We start from the raw sequence: 17,457 nt of genomic DNA on the forward strand, positions 1-17,457 counted from the left end.
AATAGTTTAACTGGCACATGAAATATAATAAATATGTTTTAATGAAATTGGATAAATGAAATAACATCAAATAGAGAAATAGGACTGACTTCCTACAAGCATTTCAGAACAGTGTCAAAACATTTGAATACTCATTAACTTATATTGGGAAAATTGATTTTAGGAATTGGGGGAGGGAAGGATCCTTACCTCCCTTTTTATGCTAAATGAACGAAAGATCTAAAAGTAAAAGATTAAACTATTAAGACAACACAAGAGGGCTGGGGATGTGGCTCAAGCGGTAGCGCGCTCGCCTGGCATGCGTGCGGCCCGGGTTCGATCCTCAGCACCACATACAAAAAAAGATGTTGTGTCCGCTGAAAAATGAATATTAAAAAAAAATTCTCTCTCTCTCTTTAAAAAAAAAAAAGACAACACAAGAAAACATAGGTGAGTTTACTTGTAAAGGTTTGTAGTAAGAAAGGCTTTCATGAGCAAGACATCAGGGATCATAGAGGAAAAGATTGATAAATTTGGCTTCTAAAAATATAATATACCATAAATAAAATCAAAAGACAAGTTAGTTATAACCTTAGAAATATAATAAATATGACAAAGGGTCAAGTTCCTTAATATATAAAGTGCTCTCACAAATCAATTAGAAGAGCTGTGGTTGTGGCTCAGTGGCAGTGTGCTTGCCTAGCACATGTGAAGCACTGGGTTCCATCCTCAGCACCACATAAAAGTACATAAAGGTATGTGTCTATCTACAACTAAAAAAATTTCTTAAAAATCAATTGGAAAAGACCAACAACTCAAAGGAAAATGAGAATAAATGTGAATAAGCAGTTCCTACAAAGAAAAATAGGTGGTTTAAAAAATATAAAGGGAATCAGGCACAGTGGCGCATGCCTGTAATCCCAGCAGTTTGGGAGGCTGAGGCAGGAGGATAACAAGTTCAAAGCTAGTCTCAGCAATTTAGTGAGGCCCTAAGCAACTTGGCAAGACCTGTCTCTAAATAAAATACAAAAAAGGACAGGGGAGATGGCTCAGTGGTTAAGTGCCCGTGGATTCAATCCCCAGTACAAAATGTGTGTGTGTGTGTGTGTGTGTGTGTGTAATGTCCTGGGTTCAATCCCCAGTACTGCAAAAACAAAAACAAAAATAACAATAACAACAACAACAAAAAAAATAAAGTGTACTTAACTGTCCTGGTTAAAAAACAACAACTGTGATTTAATACAATGATACACCATTTTCATCTACTGATTATTTGAAAGTTCGATATTACACAGTGCAGATGAGAATATGGGAAATAAGACAGTCATTTTTGTTTGTGGGAGTAAAGATCCTATAACCTCTTTAATAGGCAATTTATTATTTTATTTCATTTTTTGAAGTACTGGGAGGCGCTCTGCCACTGAGTTACACCCCCAGCCCTTTTTTTTTTGGGGGGGGGGAGTACCAGGGATTGAACTTAGGGGCACTCAACCACTGGTCCAGATCCCCAGCCCTATTTCGAATCTTAGTGCCTCACTGAGGCTGAGGCTGGCTTTGAACTTTCGATCCTCCCATGTCAGCCTCCTGTGCCGCTGGGATTACTGGTGTGTACCACTGCGCCCTGTCCTTTTTAGTTTTTATTTTGAGACAAGGTCTAAGTTGCCCAGGCTGACCTCAAACTTGAAAACCTCTTGTCTTGCCTCCCAAGTAGCTGGGACTATAAGCATGTACTGCCATGTCCAGCTTTTGGCAGACAATTTAGCAGTTTATCAAATTTAAAATCCCAGGTGCTGGGATTGTGGCTCAGTGGCAGAGTGCTTGCCCAGCACATGGGAGGCACTGGGTTAGATTCCCAGCACCGCAAAAAAAATAAATAAAAGAAATGTATTGTATCCATCTACAATACCTTTCTTTTATTTATTTTTATGCATGCTGGGGTTCTAACCCAGTGCCTCACCTTGCTAAGTAAACACTCTGCTACTGAATCACAACCCCAGCCCTACAACTAAAAATTTTTTTAAAATAAAAAATAATAAAAATTAAAACCCACATACTCAATGACCCAATAATCCACTTTATTTTAGTTTAGTTTAGTTTTGGTGGTGCTGGGAATTGAACCCAGGGGCACTTAACCACTGAGTCACATCCCCAGCCCCTTTTTGCATTTTATTAGAGACAGGTGTTGCTGAGTTGCTTGGGGCCTCACTAAATTGCTAAGGCTGTGTTTGAATTCTCAATCCTCCTGCCTCAGCCTCCTGAGCCACTGGGATTACAGGTGTGCCCCACTGTGTCTGGCCAATAGACCCCTTTATTTTATTTATTTTTTAAAATATTTATTTTTTAGCTTTAGGTGGACACAGTATCTTTATTTTATTTTTATGTGGTGCTGAGGATTGAACCCAGTGCCTCATGCATGCCAGGCGAGCGCATTACTACTTGAGCCGTATCCCCAGCCCCAGCTGTATCCCCAACCCCCATTTTATTTTATTTTTTTAAATATTTATTCTTAAGTTTTAGGTGGACACAATATCTTTATTTTACATTTATGTCTTTCTGAGGATCGAACCCAGAGCCTCGTGTATGCTAGGCGAGCACTCCTACCACTGAGCCACAAACCCAGCCCCAATAGACCACTTTATATCCTAGGAATTTATTCTGTGACTACACTCCTACATATTGGCAAATATATATGTGTACACACATATATTTATATTTATAAATATATATTGCTCTTTATATGTAGCTATATATCCATATAAATACCAGTACACACATATATATGTATATATATATATATATGTGTGTGTGTGTGTGTGTGTGTGTGTGTGTATTTAACAGTATTGTATTTAAAATTATGATTTTCTGGGCTGGGGATGTGGCTCAAGCAGTAGCGCACTCGCCTGGCATGCATGCGGCCCGGGTTCGATCCTCAGCACCACATATAAATAAAGATGTTGTGTCCGCCGAGAACTAAAAATAAATAAATAAATATTTTAAAAAATAAAAAATAAAAAAAATAAAATTATGATTTTCCTTTAACATATGCAACTATTTAAAAGAATAAACTATATCTCTATGTGCTGACATGGAAAATACACAAAATATATTGGATGAAAAAGCAACTGGGCATGTAGCTTAGTGGTAGAGCATTTGCTTAAAATGCACGAGGTCCTGGGTCCATCTCCATCACTGCAAAGAAAAAATTATATATAAGCCAGGTACAGTGGCTTGTTTCTATAATCCCAGTGACTTGAAAGAGGCTGAGGCAGGAGGATCATAAATCTGAGGCCAGCCTCAGCAACTTAGGAAGATCCTTTCTCAAAAAAAAAAAAAAAAGAGTAAAAATAAAAGACATGGGAGATGTAGCTCAGTGGTAAAGCACCCCAGGTTCAATTCCCAGTACTAAATAAATAAATATACAATTTAAAAATTGCATATGTATGTATATAAGTGGAAATTTATGGAAAGATATCCAAGAAAGTCTGGTTTTCTTTTCCAATATTGGTGATTGAGTACAGAGGTTCTCTACCACTGAGCTATACCATCAGGCTGATCTCAAACTTGTGATCCTTCTGCTTCAGCCTTCTGAGTATCTGTGATTAAAGGCATGCACCACTACACCTATGTAATATTTCAGTTTTGATGATATGTATGCTCTTTAATTCCCAGGACCCCAAAAAGCAATACACTGAATGTACCCTTTGGATTTGCATTCAATATATATTGAGCACCTACTATCTATTCAGGCACTACTCTAGGTAAGCAAAACAGAGAAGATGATTTTGTTCATGGAGCTGATCCTTGTGGGGCAGACAAGATAATGTGATAAAAGGGTTGAAGATGCCATTAAAGATGGTATTGAGGGGAGACCACTGAGGTGGTGACACTTGCACGGAGCTCTGAATGAAGAGAATTCCAGGAAATGATGTCAGAGAATAAGGACACTGAGGGACAGTCAGAGGGGTTGGAGAAAGGTGTGGGGCAGGGAGAATAACCCCAGAAATGTTGAAGAGGTGGGCAGCTGCACACTTCACTGAGAGATTGCTATACACCTGTGTTAATCTGTTTTGTATTGCTATAATTAAATACCTGAGGCTGGTCCTTTATTCTAAGAAAAGACTTAATCTGCTGACAGTTCAGGGGATCCAAAGCGTGGCAAGGGCACCCTGGTTGTGCCAAGATGTGGCAGAGAAGAGAATTGTAGAGAATGCAGTACCTATAATGGCCTACCTGTGTAACAACCTGCTCTTAAGGGAACTAACTCAGTCCTGGGAGAATTACATAAATCTCTTCAGAAGGCTGAGCCCCCCACCCCATGACCTAATGACCTACCACTAGTCCCCACCCACTTCTTAAAGTTTCCACTCCCTCAACACAGCAGCACTAGGGATCAGGCTTCTAGCACATGAACCCTGGGGGGACAGGCTCAAACCACACTATTTTTGGAACAAATAACCAGGTGTTTTGCAAGCCCTAACCAAAAGTGCTAAAAATAAAAAGACCAAAATACCAAGAACTGGCCAAGATGTAGAACAATCTTATAACTTTGCTCTTGGGCCCTATAGAGAGCCACTTTGGAACACAGTTTGGCAGGTTCTTTTGAAATAAAGCTTACATACAGTTACCACACTCCTCAGCAATTCTTCTCTCAAGAGAAATAAAAATGTGTCTACCAAAAGGCTTGTGCCAAAACACTCATCAGTACTTTTTCATAATAGTCCCAAGTGACAAACAACCACAATGTCCCTCAACAGGAGAACGGATAAACAAATTGGCACACAGCCATACAGTAGGAAAAAAATGCAGCAATAGAATGAACAAGCTACTAATAAGCACAAAAACACGGACACATCTTGAAAAACATTATGTTGAGCAAAAGAAGACAGGTACAAAAGAATCTGTCCTGTGTGATCCCATTAATCTGAAATTTTATTTTTTATGTATTTGTTGTGGCGGTTGTTGTTTTGGTACTGGGGATCTAGCCAAGGGGTGTTTTACCACTGAGCCATATCCCCAGCCTTTTTTTTTTATTATTATTTATTTTGAGATAAGTTCTCTTTAAGTTGCTGAGGGTTTCATGAAGTTGCTGAGGCTGGTTTTGAACTTTTCATCTTCCTGCCTTGGCCTCCCAAGCCTCTGGGATTACAGACATGGGCCACCCCTCCAGGCAATCTGAAATTTTAGAAATGCAGATCTAATCCATAGTGACAGGAAGTAGATTAGTGGTTGCTTGGGTCAAGTAAGAATTTATTGTAAAATGAATAAGGAAATTTTTGGAGTGAAGTAATGAATCTATGTTGTGGTAGAGGTTACATAAAAACATATTCATCAAAACTCATCAAAATGTACCCTTAGATGGAGGCTCTGTATTCTATGTAAATTATGCGTGTGAGCTTACCTGCTTGTCTGGTACAGTGTTTTTCCGTTTTTCTCTGTATTTTCTACAAAGTACCTTGTAAATAATCCTTTCTTTCTGTTTTGGTGGCGAGTACCAGAGATGGAATTTAGGGGCCTTGACCACTGAGCCACGCCCCCAGCCTATTTTGTTATTTTATTTGGAGCCAGAGTCTCACTGAGTTGTTTAATAACTTGCTTTTGCTGAGGCTGACTTTCAACTCAAGATCCTCCTGCCTCAGTCTCCCGAGTCGCTGGGATTACGGGCATGCCAGCCTCAGCAATTTAGCTAGACCGTAACTCAATCAAAGGGGACTGGGGGTGTAGCTAGTGGTAAAGCACGGGGGAGGGGGGGTCAATTCCAAGTAACAACAACAACAAAAAAAAGACCTTCTTACCTCCTCCCTTTTTTTCTCCCCTTAGTCCCTACCCCAAAGTAAATTAAGCCTTCTGCCCAGAGTTTAACTTTTTAAGCTGACTCCATCATCTCAGCTCTACCATAGAGATGTTTATCTTCATGTTCCAGGGATCTAAGAGAAGGATGTGCAGGATGGGGGTGTTAGGAGAAAGCCCCAGAAATGAGTGAGAATGGCTAGATGGGGTGGGGGTAAATCTGGTTGTTGAAAGGGCATCATCCCAATCCTCACTGTTTCCTAGGAGCAGCTCATTGGGCCAGGCTCTGCTCTGTGTTTTTTTGAAATGGGGTCTTACTCTATTGCCAAGACTGGCCCCAAACTCAGGGGACCAGGCCATCCTCCTTCCCCCAGCCTAAGTAGCTGGGACTGTAAGTTCACACCATCACACCCAGCTCCCGGGTGTTTTATAAGCCACCGCCCCCTCCACCTGCCCCTTTACTGCAGGAGGCCCTATCTATTCTACCCCAGTCTAGTTTGTAGCCATCTTGAAGCTTGCCATTGCATGGCCAGATGCTGAATTGCAACCAACAGGTATTTCCCAAGCTTGGCAACATGCAGGGGTGTAAGCTGCCCCCAGGGAGCTGCAGAGGCACCAGTGCCAGTCTTCTGGGACTCAGTTCTGATGTCAACAACCTGGTTGTCTTCACACTGCACTGGCTGTGTGTCCCGTGCTCTCCCCAACACTATTTGGTCAGACTTCCATGTAGCTTGGCTTTCCTGTCCAGGCCCAGTGGGCACAGTGCAAAAGATCTTACCCCAGGAAACCATTATCAGTACAGAGGGGCCTATGGAGAGGGTGACTGACTCAGGGAATTTGGTGAGCAAGAAGGTTACTACTCAGGTCACTTGTTGAGGGACTCTGAGACTAAGAGAGGGACAGTGGCAACAATATAATCCTGTGGCCTAGAAGTAGGAGAGTCCCATGAAATTTTGCCTTGGTTTGAAGACCTTTGGGGACAGTGACAGGGTTTGCTCATATCTCCCAGGTCTAAATGGAAGTTAGACCATGTTCTAGATGCTTTAACTGCTTTAATGAATTTAATCTTCAGCAGCGAACTTATGTGGGAAATGGAGGCCCAGAGAGGTTAAATGACATACCTAGCTAGCAAGCACCAGAGCTGAGACACATCCTTCAAGCGACACCAGCTGGCAGAAGGGAGCGCAGGTTGGCAGGTGGGTAAGGAGCCCAGCCTCTTGGGTTGACGAATCAACCCAAGCTCTCCCAGGCTCAAGTACTCAGTTTACAAAAAAGGTAGCAGAGAAGGTGAAATGTCAGCCACTGTCCAAAGCTCTGTGGCTACCCAGGATGGAAGTTGAGGAGATTTTAGTCCCTGATGCTTCACTGTGTGACTATTCCCTCTCCCCCGGCCTCACAGGCCCTCACATCATCCCTCTGTCTTCTGCCTTCCCGCACTGCCCTTCCTACTACCAAATATTTAGGGGTGCAAACACTTTCTGAACTTGCCTGAAAACTTTCCTTCGGTGATTCAGATCTTTTAAGATTCAGTTCACCCCCTCCAGACAGCCCTCACAGGCATCCCTGGTTGGAATGACTCTGTCCCTAGCTCAGGAATTGAGATGTGATGCTCTTTTGACATCTGTCACAATTCATCTTGCATTAGGTCACTTCTCAGTGGGTCTGTCTCCCTGGGGGTGGATCCACAGCTATGCTCAGTACATAGCTGACATCTGCCCCAGGGTAAGCAAGTCATTATGGGGTCATGGGGACGACTCTCTTTTTTTTTTTTAATATTTATTTTTCACGGCAGACACAACATCTTTGTTTGTATGTGGTGCTGAGGATCGAACCCGGGCCGCACGCATGCCAGGCGAGCGCGCTACCACTTGAGCCACATCCCCAGCCCAAAGGGGCGGCTCTCTTGACTAACTAGAAAAAACATAGGCTTGGAGATTCTAGGAATTCCATTTTAAAAGACAGAAGATGTATGGGATTTTACTCTCAGGTCTTGTTTTCCCTAAATAGTCTTGTTGGAGTGGGTACTGGGAATTAAACTCAGATGCCCTCTACCACTGAGCTACATCCCCAGCCCTTTTTTATTTTTTGAGACAGAGTCTGGATAAATTGTGTAGGCTGACCTCAAACTTGCCTGCCTCAGGCCCCCAAATCACTGGGATTACAGGTTTAAAATATTCTATGTTTATTAAAAAATAAAATGGCTTTGGTATGACAGACATCTTACATAAATGAAGATGAGACTTATTTCTTCATCTGATTAAATTTTTAAAAAATAGATTTATTTAATTAATTTATTTTTATGTGCTGAGGATTGAACTCAGTGCCTCACATATGCTAGGCAAGTGCTCTACCACTGAGCTACAACCCCAGCCCCCATTAAATGTTAATGAATTTGTTCTTTCATCACCTGTCAGTGGATGTTGTTTGCTCAAAGCTATTCAAGTTGGCAAACTACCCCTAACAATGAATGAAGAGGCACAGCACGGTGCTGGATTTAACTGCATAGATCCTTCTGCAGAACTGGCTGTGGAGAGATCCCTCTTTATCACTTACTTGGCATGTCCCTCTAGGTAGTCACTTAAACTCTCTGTGTATCAGTTTTCCCATCTATAAGATGGAGATAGTAATGATAGTACCTATCAAGGTTGTTATGAGGATTAAATAAGTTGATCTATATGTATACACACACACACACAGCATCACAACAGCAGAATGGTGTCTGGTGTGTGCCTGTAGAAACACTGGCTTTTAAATAATGATGGTGAGCATTATTACAAAATGTGCTCTCACAGAGGCCAAGAAGGACCTCTTCAATCTGGAGAGATGAGAAGGTCCTTGCTAGGTCACGGAGGGAAGGCAGCCTGGGAATAGCACACACAAGGCTTGGAGGTGAACACCAGCATGGTGAGCTGGGGAGGGGTACTGAGTGAGGCTCTAACATGAGTCGTGGACAGGCTGAGAGTTGCTTGTTCTGCATATGGCTGGCTGTGCCATGCCGGGAATTCGGGCCTCCATTTGAGCCAGTGAAGGATCCTAAGTTGCAGATGAGCTGTGTATTTGAGGCTGACCATTCTGGCAGCAGCGTGGAGGATGCAGGAGCATGGGATAAGCCTGGGGGATTTCCTGCCCTCCCTCTGCCATTAGAAGCCCTGGGAGGGAGGTTCTGACCCACAGGAAGGCAGTGATAATGAGGCCTGAGGAGGGTCTAGATGGGACAAGAAAACCCCATGGGACATGAGGTCTGGTGGGATGGTATAGGAGAGGGGAGAATCTGCAGTGGCCCCCAGGTATCTGCCCCAAGCCACCATGCCACCTGGTATTAGTGACCAAAACAGGGCACACAGCAAGAAGATCAGACAGGTAGTGCTCCTCTGCATATATACATGTGTATATACTCAAACATAAAATAATAAAAATTTCTCTTCTAGTTCTCTCCAATTTTGATTACCAAGTACTTTTTTTCCAACACAAAGTAAGAAAACATGAGGCCTATAAATTGAGGAGTCTTAACTTCTCTAAGTGAATTGAAATTTTAAAAAGTTGAGAACCAATGCCTAAAAATTCAAGGTAGATATATGCACTTAACTTTCACTGTGAGGAGGCTCTGTTCTGGGAGTGGGGATCTGGATGACACACTCACAGATCCCTAAAGACTGGGGGTCTCCAGGAGCAGCACCTTAACTAGGTCATACGTGATGAAGAGACTGTCAGAAGAAGGAAGCAGGAGGGAAGGGGCTTTCAGTGGCAGAAATGACCTGAGCAAAGGCACTGAGGCAGAAAAATGCAGGGTACACTCAGGTAAGGCAGAGTTGGAGGCACCCTTTGAAGGCCTCTGGAGACGGCCTTCTTCATGTTCCCTGGAAAAGACTGGGGCCCAGAAAGAGGAAGTGCTTCTAAGACCTAGAAGCAGAAATGAGGTCTTCTGACTTCCGGTCAGTGCTCTTTCCACTGCCCCAGAAAATCTGCAAGGGAGAGAAAGCCCAGACAAGGACATAGGTTTTATTTCCTTTGCTTTCTTATTCCTGGCTAGGGTTGAATCAGGGGGCACCATTCTTTGCCTCCCTGTTCCAACAGATTGTTGTTCCTGAATAAGTCACCTGTTTGGGCCATCATCTCCACCATGAAGGAGGTAGAGGCCTTGCCTCACCTGGAGCCAATTCTGACTCCTTAGCGAGCTAAAACGTGTCTGTCATTCTCCGATCCCCAGCAGCTGGCAGGAGCTGCCGCACAATGTAGGCGCTCAAATCGGTGTTTTGGAAAAAAGGCAGGCAGGCAGAACTCTGTCTCTCTCCTTCTAAGTCCCTTTGAGAGCCTCAGCCTCTCCCCTACCCAGGCAGGACAAAGTGTGAAGGAGGCACAAAATCAGACAGACCTTGAAAGGGAAGGCAGGAAAGACAAATAACTGCCCAGGGGCCCTAACTTCTCCCTGTCTCTGGGCAGATGCCCTTGAGAGCGTCCTTCCTCCTGGCCTTGGCCTTGCTCAAAACTCAGGCAGTTGCTGGGCAGGGGAGGAACCTTTTATCAGAATACAGAGGAGCCTGGCTGGTCCTCTTCCCCACCCCCCACCACTCACAGCCTCTGCTCCAAGAAGTGTCCCAAGCCCTCTGTCCCAATGCTAAGGCATTGGGTTGGCTCCAAAACCTCCTGTTTCTCTGGCCAATGATTCCTTAGGTTTTTGTTTTGTTTTGTTTTTAGTTCAAGTAACCTTCTTTGTACAGTAAGAATTTTTGGTCTACTTCCTCCTTCTACAGTAGGAGATGTATTTCTTTTAAATTTGTAAAGCTCACATGCATGCTCAGGAAACTAACCTACGGTGATAGAAACCAGTACCATGGTTGCCTCTGGGGTGGGGACTGACTGTGAGGGAGCCCAAGGGAATTTAGGGCTGGTGGAAATATCTGAAATCTTGCTCTAGGTGATGGTTACTGGGATCTATAATCTATACATTGGTCAAAATTCTTCATTCTGTACAATTAATATTTGTGGATCTGACTATATATAGAATGTATACTTATACCTCAATAAAAACTTCTAGCATCTAGCCAGGCATGGTGGTCCATGCCTGTAATCCCAATGGTTTGGGAGGCTGAGATGGGAGGATCAAAAGTTCAAGGCCAGCCTCAGCAACTTAATGAGGCCCTGAGCCATTTAAGAAGACCTTGTCTCAAAAGTTAAAAAAAAAAAAAATCTAGCTTCTAAAAAACACATATACAGAAAAAAATGTATAGGCCAGACAGGCAGTTTAATGAATTAACAAGCCAGCATCTGTGAGAACCGCTCCCCCACAAAGCCGGGCACTGCATGCAATCTATAGTGCCTGGCTGTAACCACGCGGCTGCCCCAGGACCCCAACACCCGCAGCCTGGGCGACCTGCCTCTAGACACAACGTACCTCTTGCTCCTCAAATTTGTAGCGACACAGAGACCAGGGATGGCGGGGGAAACCATGGGCTTTGGAACCTAGAATTTCCCATCAGAGCAGCCCCTAGCTTGACTTCAAGGCCTGATGAATTGAAAGAACAGAAAACCCACCAGTTTCCCCTTCCTGGGAGTGGGGTTTCCGAACCTGCCTCCCCAGGCGAGTCTTGGCTGGGGGGTGAGGGTTGTCCCTGGTGAAAGTCAAGGAGAAATGTGCCTTCCTCGCATCCCTGCTAAAAATAACCCTCAGGCAGCGCCGCTGCCACTGAGCAGCAGGAAAGACAGTCATGTTTTGCTTTAAACCTCCAAGCAGCTCAGCAGTAGGGGGCGAGGATGGGGGGAGGCTGTGGATCTGAGGACCTGGCAGCACTCAGTGCACCCCCCAGCTGCAGCTGGTCCTCTCAGGGGTGCCTGGGAGGGGCGCGTGTGTCGGAGTGCGTGCTCGCTCATGTGTGGTGACAGGGCCTCCCAGCAGCCAGAGCAGGAAGCAGGGGAAGGCTGGGGACGCGTGGGGAGGGGTCTCTGTCCTGGTAACTGGAGCGTGCAGCCAGAGGGGCAGGAGTCACGTACTCCACGGGGGCTCCTCCTCGTTTGAGAAGCGCTCTGTCCCTGCAGCCCACTCCTGGCTCCTGAGTGTTGGGGGGCAGCTAACCTCCTGCAGCGTGGGCCCCTGCCCCTGGGGGCTCCTGGCACACACAGAGCTGGGATTGTCGCCTTGGAGTCCGGTCTCTGTCTGGCTTCCGCTCTGCCCAGAGAGCTCGCGAGGTCCTCAAGAGCGGGTGTGGTCCAGCGGGTGAGGAATTTCCCTGGAAACGGGAAGTACAAGATGTGTCAGTGTGGGATCCCAGCAGAGGCGAGTGAGGGGAAAGGAAGAGGCCATTGTGGCTGCCCTCTCCTCCACCGTTGTCCCCCCCCCCGTCTCCCATCTCAGAGGCCCCACAACAGTTCTTTCTCTCTCTCTCCAGGTCTTGGGTCCCCAGCTTCTTGAGGGCAGGACCATTCTGCAGTTGGCCTCCATTTTCCAAAGTCACAAGAAGCACTATTAATTGGATGGTGCACCAGTGTTCCCAGCATTCGGCCTCACACCAACGATGTCCTTTTTACCCCTCAGCCAGACGATGATATGGAAACTGTTACTTTCCCCATTTAAGGATGAGAAAACTGAGGCTTACAAGGGTGAAGTGGTAGTCTGTGCTTGCATTGGTAGTGCATGACAAAGACAGGGCTCAAGGTCATGGTTTGGAACAGAGAGAATGTCCAAGATGACTGTCCAGGGGAAAATGAAAAATGATTTTAGAAACTGGAACTTCCTGGATAATTTGGGACACAAGGTTGCTGAACTCGAAATTTGGTAGAAAAAAAAAGAGCAGTGGCTTTGGAGTAAAAATTTGTACTATCAGTTGTGATTTGGGCCAAGGAACTTTACCATTTTGAGCCTCAGTTTCCATCTCTCTAAAATGGATCTGATAATCCTTGCATAGCATTGCTGGGAACTGACAGATTTGACCCAGCCATTTTTTCTAAACCTGAAAAACCCCCAAGCTCCTTCATGCCTTGGGGCACATACCTTGCATGTGATTTTCCTGTACCTGGAACCCTCAGCCTTCAGATGTTCACAGGAAGGCTTGTTTGTGTCCTCTAAGTCTGAGCTCAAACATGGCTTTCCTCAGGGCAACCTTCTCTGACCACCTAGGAGACCTGGCTTCTCTGGGGGCATCACGATTTGATTTTTCTCCTTTGCATTTATCACGATCTGAAATTATCTTAATAATTTGTTTCACTTGTTTATTTATGGCCTGTCCCCTGCCCCCAGCTACTGAGGATGCAAGTTTCTTGAGAGATGGGACTTTGTGGGGCTCACTGACTGGTCCTGGTTCTTGGAGCAGCACCTGGCAGGCATCAGAGCCTGCTAAACATTTATGAATGAATGAATGACTGTGCTTTGGAAATAGCAGTATATTTAAGTGACTCTCCCACAGGCTTTTCAAAGCCAAAGGGCAATAAAATGTGCGTTAATGGAGGCTCGGAGAACACTTTGGGTCTGGCCCACGCCCAGCCCTGGAGCTCCCCGGCTGCAGGGAGCCATGAGGCTGCCTGGGCTTCCGGCTGCTCCAGGATAAAGGTCAATCCTTTTGCTGGAACACGAGGTACTGCACCATCTGGGCCTGCCTGCCTCTGGCCTCATCTCCCTGGGCTCCCAACCTGCACTCCATGTCCAGCCAGACCAAACAATTCTGAGTGCCCGCCGGAGAACATGGGGCTGCTTCACGCCTGTGTGCCTTTATACACACTGTTCCTGCTACCTGGAACACTGTGCACCCTTACTCTGCCTAGCTAGCTCCCCTCAGACACGAAGAAGACTCTTCTACTCAGAGGAGCCTTTCACACTGGTCCCCAACTTCCCAAAATATTCCCAAAATCAAAAGTTTTTTTTTTTTTTATTATTATTTTATTTTTAGTTGTCAATGGACCTTTATTTTGCTAATTTATTTATGGTGCTGAGAATCAAACCCAGTGCCTCACACATGCTAGGTAAGTGCTCTACCATTGCGCCACAACCCCAACCCTACAAAATCTGTTTTTATGCATTTTCCCAAGTAGTCCAGGGGTCTTGAATGCAGCAACCAGTTTTTACGTCTTTAGGTTAAAGCACAATGCCCACTGCACAAACACAGTAGGTGCTTAATTAAATGCACAGGCATAGCTTTTGAACTTTGGGTCCTAGAGCATGAACAAAATTCCTGAGGCACACAGTAGATACTCGATAAGTGCCTACTGAATACATGATCCAGAACAATCTGATGCTAGCAATAGTTTGGGGCAAGGTGTGGTGTTGGGGGTGGAGTACGAATGGAAATTACTTCCTGGGAAACAAGATGGTGGCAGAGGAACGAAGAGGAAGAGACCTTGGGAAACTTCTCAGGAGACTAGAAATACAAAAAGCAAAAATAAAAGTAAACACAGTTGGATGGAGGCATGTAAACAGAATTCGGAGAAAGGAGGAAGAATAAAAGAGGAAGAAGTACTCAGAGGAAGAAGCAGCAGCTCAGAGAGGACACAGTGTGCCCAGGAAAGCAATTGAGGACCGGAAGCCAGTGCTCAGGACAGGCTGACCAAATACAGGATGTCTGGTGTCAGCCCCAGGGTAGAGGATGGTGGCATGGGCAGTGGGGTGCTATGGTCCCCTCCTTGGTGATAGAGCTGGGCAAAAGGCCAGTCAACTTCAGGACATCTTGGGAAATTCTTCCTCTCCCAACTCAGAAGAAGCCCTGTGGCGCGAAGCAAAGCACCCAGACCGCAATCACAAACCTAGTTTCTTGCCCTTGGGTGAGCACCCTAGCTGCTCTGAACCCAGTTTTCCCAGCAAGAGAATGGGGTGCTAGTTCCCTTACTTTGGAGGAACTCTAGGCTCACCCTGAGTTAGGACAGGGAAATGAAAAGTCTAATACACAATCTAATACAAATGGCAGGGCTTGACATCAGGTTGATTATTCCCCAAACTCGGCCATTTTAAGTCCCAAGAAAGGCCATGTAAGTGTGCCTCTGGTTACCACCGACAGAGCTGACTTCACAGCCTGGGATCCAGTCTCAGCTTCTGGTTTTTGGATCTCAGTGCTAAATCAGTACAACCAGACAGTTTACCTCTGGGTAGAAGGTGAGGGGCAGCAGGCAGGCCAGCTGGCCAAGAATCAAGCTGAGCCCATGAAGAACAATCCTGACCATCCAACTCCACTGCTGAGAGTGTGTTCCAGGGTCTTGCTAGTCTCCAGGTTTCGGCCTGTCAAATGGGTGAATAATATTACATTATTCCTCTAGGAGGAAGGCCAGATCAAAAATGCATTATCTCTGAATATCTAAGCCACTTTGAAGAGACGAACTGATCACAACTCAGAAAATCATTAAGAAATTACCATGTGTCACCAGGCACTGTGGTGTACACCTGTAATCCCAGTGACTTGGGAGGGTGAGGGTGGAGGATCACAAGTTTGAGGAGGGTGAGGGTGGAGGATCACAAGTTTGAGGCCAGCCTCAACAAATTAGGGAGGCCCTAAACAACTTAGTGAGATCTTGTCTCAAAATAAAAATTAAAAAGGGCTAAAGATGGGCTGGGGATATAGCTCAGTTGCTAGAGTGCTGGCCTTGAATTCACAAGGCCCTGGTTCAATCCCTACCACCACACAAACACACACACACACACAAAAGGGGGGGGGGCAAAAAGGGCTAAAGATGTAGTTCCATAGTAATGCTCTTCTGGGTTCAATCCCCAGTACCAAAAAAAAAAAAAAAAAGGAAGAGAAAGAAATCCCCTAGTGTCAAATTCCATTTTGTTACAGGGTGTAGTGGTGTCCCAGCTATTTGAAAGACTAAAGCAGGAGGATTGCTATTGTCCAGAAGGTGGAAGACCAGCCTGAGCAACATGGCTTGACTCCAGTCTCAATAAAGAGAAGAAAAGAAAAAAAAATTGCAATTTATTTTAGGAATATGTGACTCCTGGAGGTAAGAGGGTAGGATATTCCTGGCCAGTGCCAGGCCTCCACTCTGCCCTGTGTTCTCTGAGACTGGTGGGGGAGATTCAGTGATTACTAGGTTTTGGGAGGCACCTGATAGACACGTCCAGCTGGACCCAGGAATATTGCTGAAGTGCCAGGGAAACCAGGGTGGCAAGGAGAAGAGGACCCACCTCAGAGAGATTCCTGTGGTGGGAGAAAGAAAGGAAACTGGGGCTTTGCCCTTCTGGAGTCCAACTTCCCCTCTCCAGGGCTCTTTCTGCATCCTAACTTCCCATCCCCCCATGAACCATGTGGGCAGGAGACTCACTTCGTGATCCTTGGTGGGTAACCCAGGGGAGGTGGGCAGATGAGAGCAGGGTTGACGGACAGCAGGATGCCCCAGCTGGAGAAGGAAGTGTAAACATAAAGTGACCAGTGTAGGACTGGACAGAGGCCATATGAAACACACGGTACATTCCGGCCCCAGTGTAACAAACTGTACCAGCCTTTTTGAGAGCTGGGAGCACCGAGGAGGGGCGGGAAGAGAGTAGAAGTTCCTTGGAGGTTGGCCCTGTCTCCTCCTCCTCCCCCACTTCTCCCACAGCTTGGGTACAGCAGGGAAAGTCCCGCTGTTCCTTTTGCAACCACAGGAAACCTACCATCCCTTCTCACACTCTGTACCCAGTGTTCCTCTCAGCAGCTCCAGACTGGGAGGGAACAAAGTATGTGTGCGTGGTGGCGGCGGGGAGGGCAGGCACCACAGCAGCCCAGGTAACATGAGGGGAGGTGGCAAGCATCACTTGGACACTGACTCACAAAGCCACAGCCTGTTAAGGGCTGCAAAGGAGGGACAGATGACAGGTGAGGAAGTGTCTTACCCAAGGTCACACAGCCATTTGTTCACCAGGGCAGGACCAGAGTGCATCCATCCAGAACTGGGCAGTGTCGGGTGCTCTTGGGTGTAGTATGTAGGAGTGGCAGGCCAGGGAACAGGCAGTGCCCAGGGACTCAGGGCCGGGAGCCCACATTCAAGGTTGCTCCTACACTTTCACTGGCTCTGGGCAGGCCAGGATTGGGCACTTTCCCTTACAACCCTCCCCAACCCCCCCCCATCCTTAAATTTGAAAGATAATGCATGTAAAGTGTCTAGCACGAAGACTATTTTGTGGTGATGTCAACCAGAATGAGTCACCTCCACTCCACCCTCCCCTCTCCTCCTCCTACACACACACACACACACACACACACACACACACTCTCAGGGCTCAAGATCTAGAACCTCTTAGGAGCTTTCTCCCATACCACTATCTTCTTGCTTTGAGTCCCTTTATCTGTTATGCACATTTGGTACTTACCACCTGCTGGCTTCAGTTATTATTTAACCTCACACACCGGGTGTTTGTCTCTTCAACTGGCCTACAAACTGCCCAAGGGCAGGAAATCATTTCAATACACCCAGTATTTATTGAACACCACCTCCCGTGCCAGGCTGGGCCTGCGAGGGATGAGTTGGGGGGATGGGGGAGGCTTCAAAGAACCAGATTTAGTTTCTGCCTCAAGGACTTTCTAATCTGGTTAGAACAGGATTAGTAAACAGATCACTAGAACAGGAGACAGGCCGCTGGCCATGCCTGGGAAAGGTACAAACCAAGTGTGTTGGGCTTGGGGAGGAGAGGGGATTCAGATTTGGTTGGTGGCGGTTCAAGGGACCCTTATGAGCTGAAGCCAAGGGATGGCTAGACACGGAGGACAAGCACTCCTGTCAGGGACATGGCACAGCAAA

At 46.0% G+C, this 17,457-nt stretch overlaps 1 protein-coding gene across 6 annotated transcripts in view; it reads right to left on the bottom strand.

Moving 5' to 3' along the window:
• The window catches only part of LOC107143836, a 20,400-nt gene extending 3,381 nt beyond the window's left edge, over window positions 1-17,019 (bottom strand). The window contains exons 1-7 of one of the 6 annotated variants that reach the window (XR_007348412.1): window positions 16,553-17,019; window positions 16,003-16,077; window positions 15,786-15,878; window positions 14,827-14,962; window positions 11,837-11,990; window positions 11,159-11,269; window positions 5,819-9,728 (exon numbers count right to left, since the gene is read on the bottom strand). Coding sequence is in view for 3 of the 6 variants with exons in the window: in XM_015487618.2 (XP_015343104.1) it covers window positions 11,482-11,990; window positions 14,827-14,962; window positions 16,003-16,077; window positions 16,334-16,336 (723 nt within the window). In the remaining 3 variants the exon portion in view is untranslated. The other 5 variants (XR_001503719.2, XM_015487620.2, XM_048805179.1 and 2 more) reach the window with 5 other exon arrangements.
• Between the last annotated feature and the right edge of the window lie 438 nt (window positions 17,020-17,457).

Source organism: Marmota marmota, unplaced genomic scaffold, assembly GCF_001458135.2.
Source record: "Marmota marmota marmota unplaced genomic scaffold, marMar, whole genome shotgun sequence".
Lineage (NCBI taxonomy): Eukaryota > Metazoa > Chordata > Mammalia > Rodentia > Sciuridae > Marmota > Marmota marmota.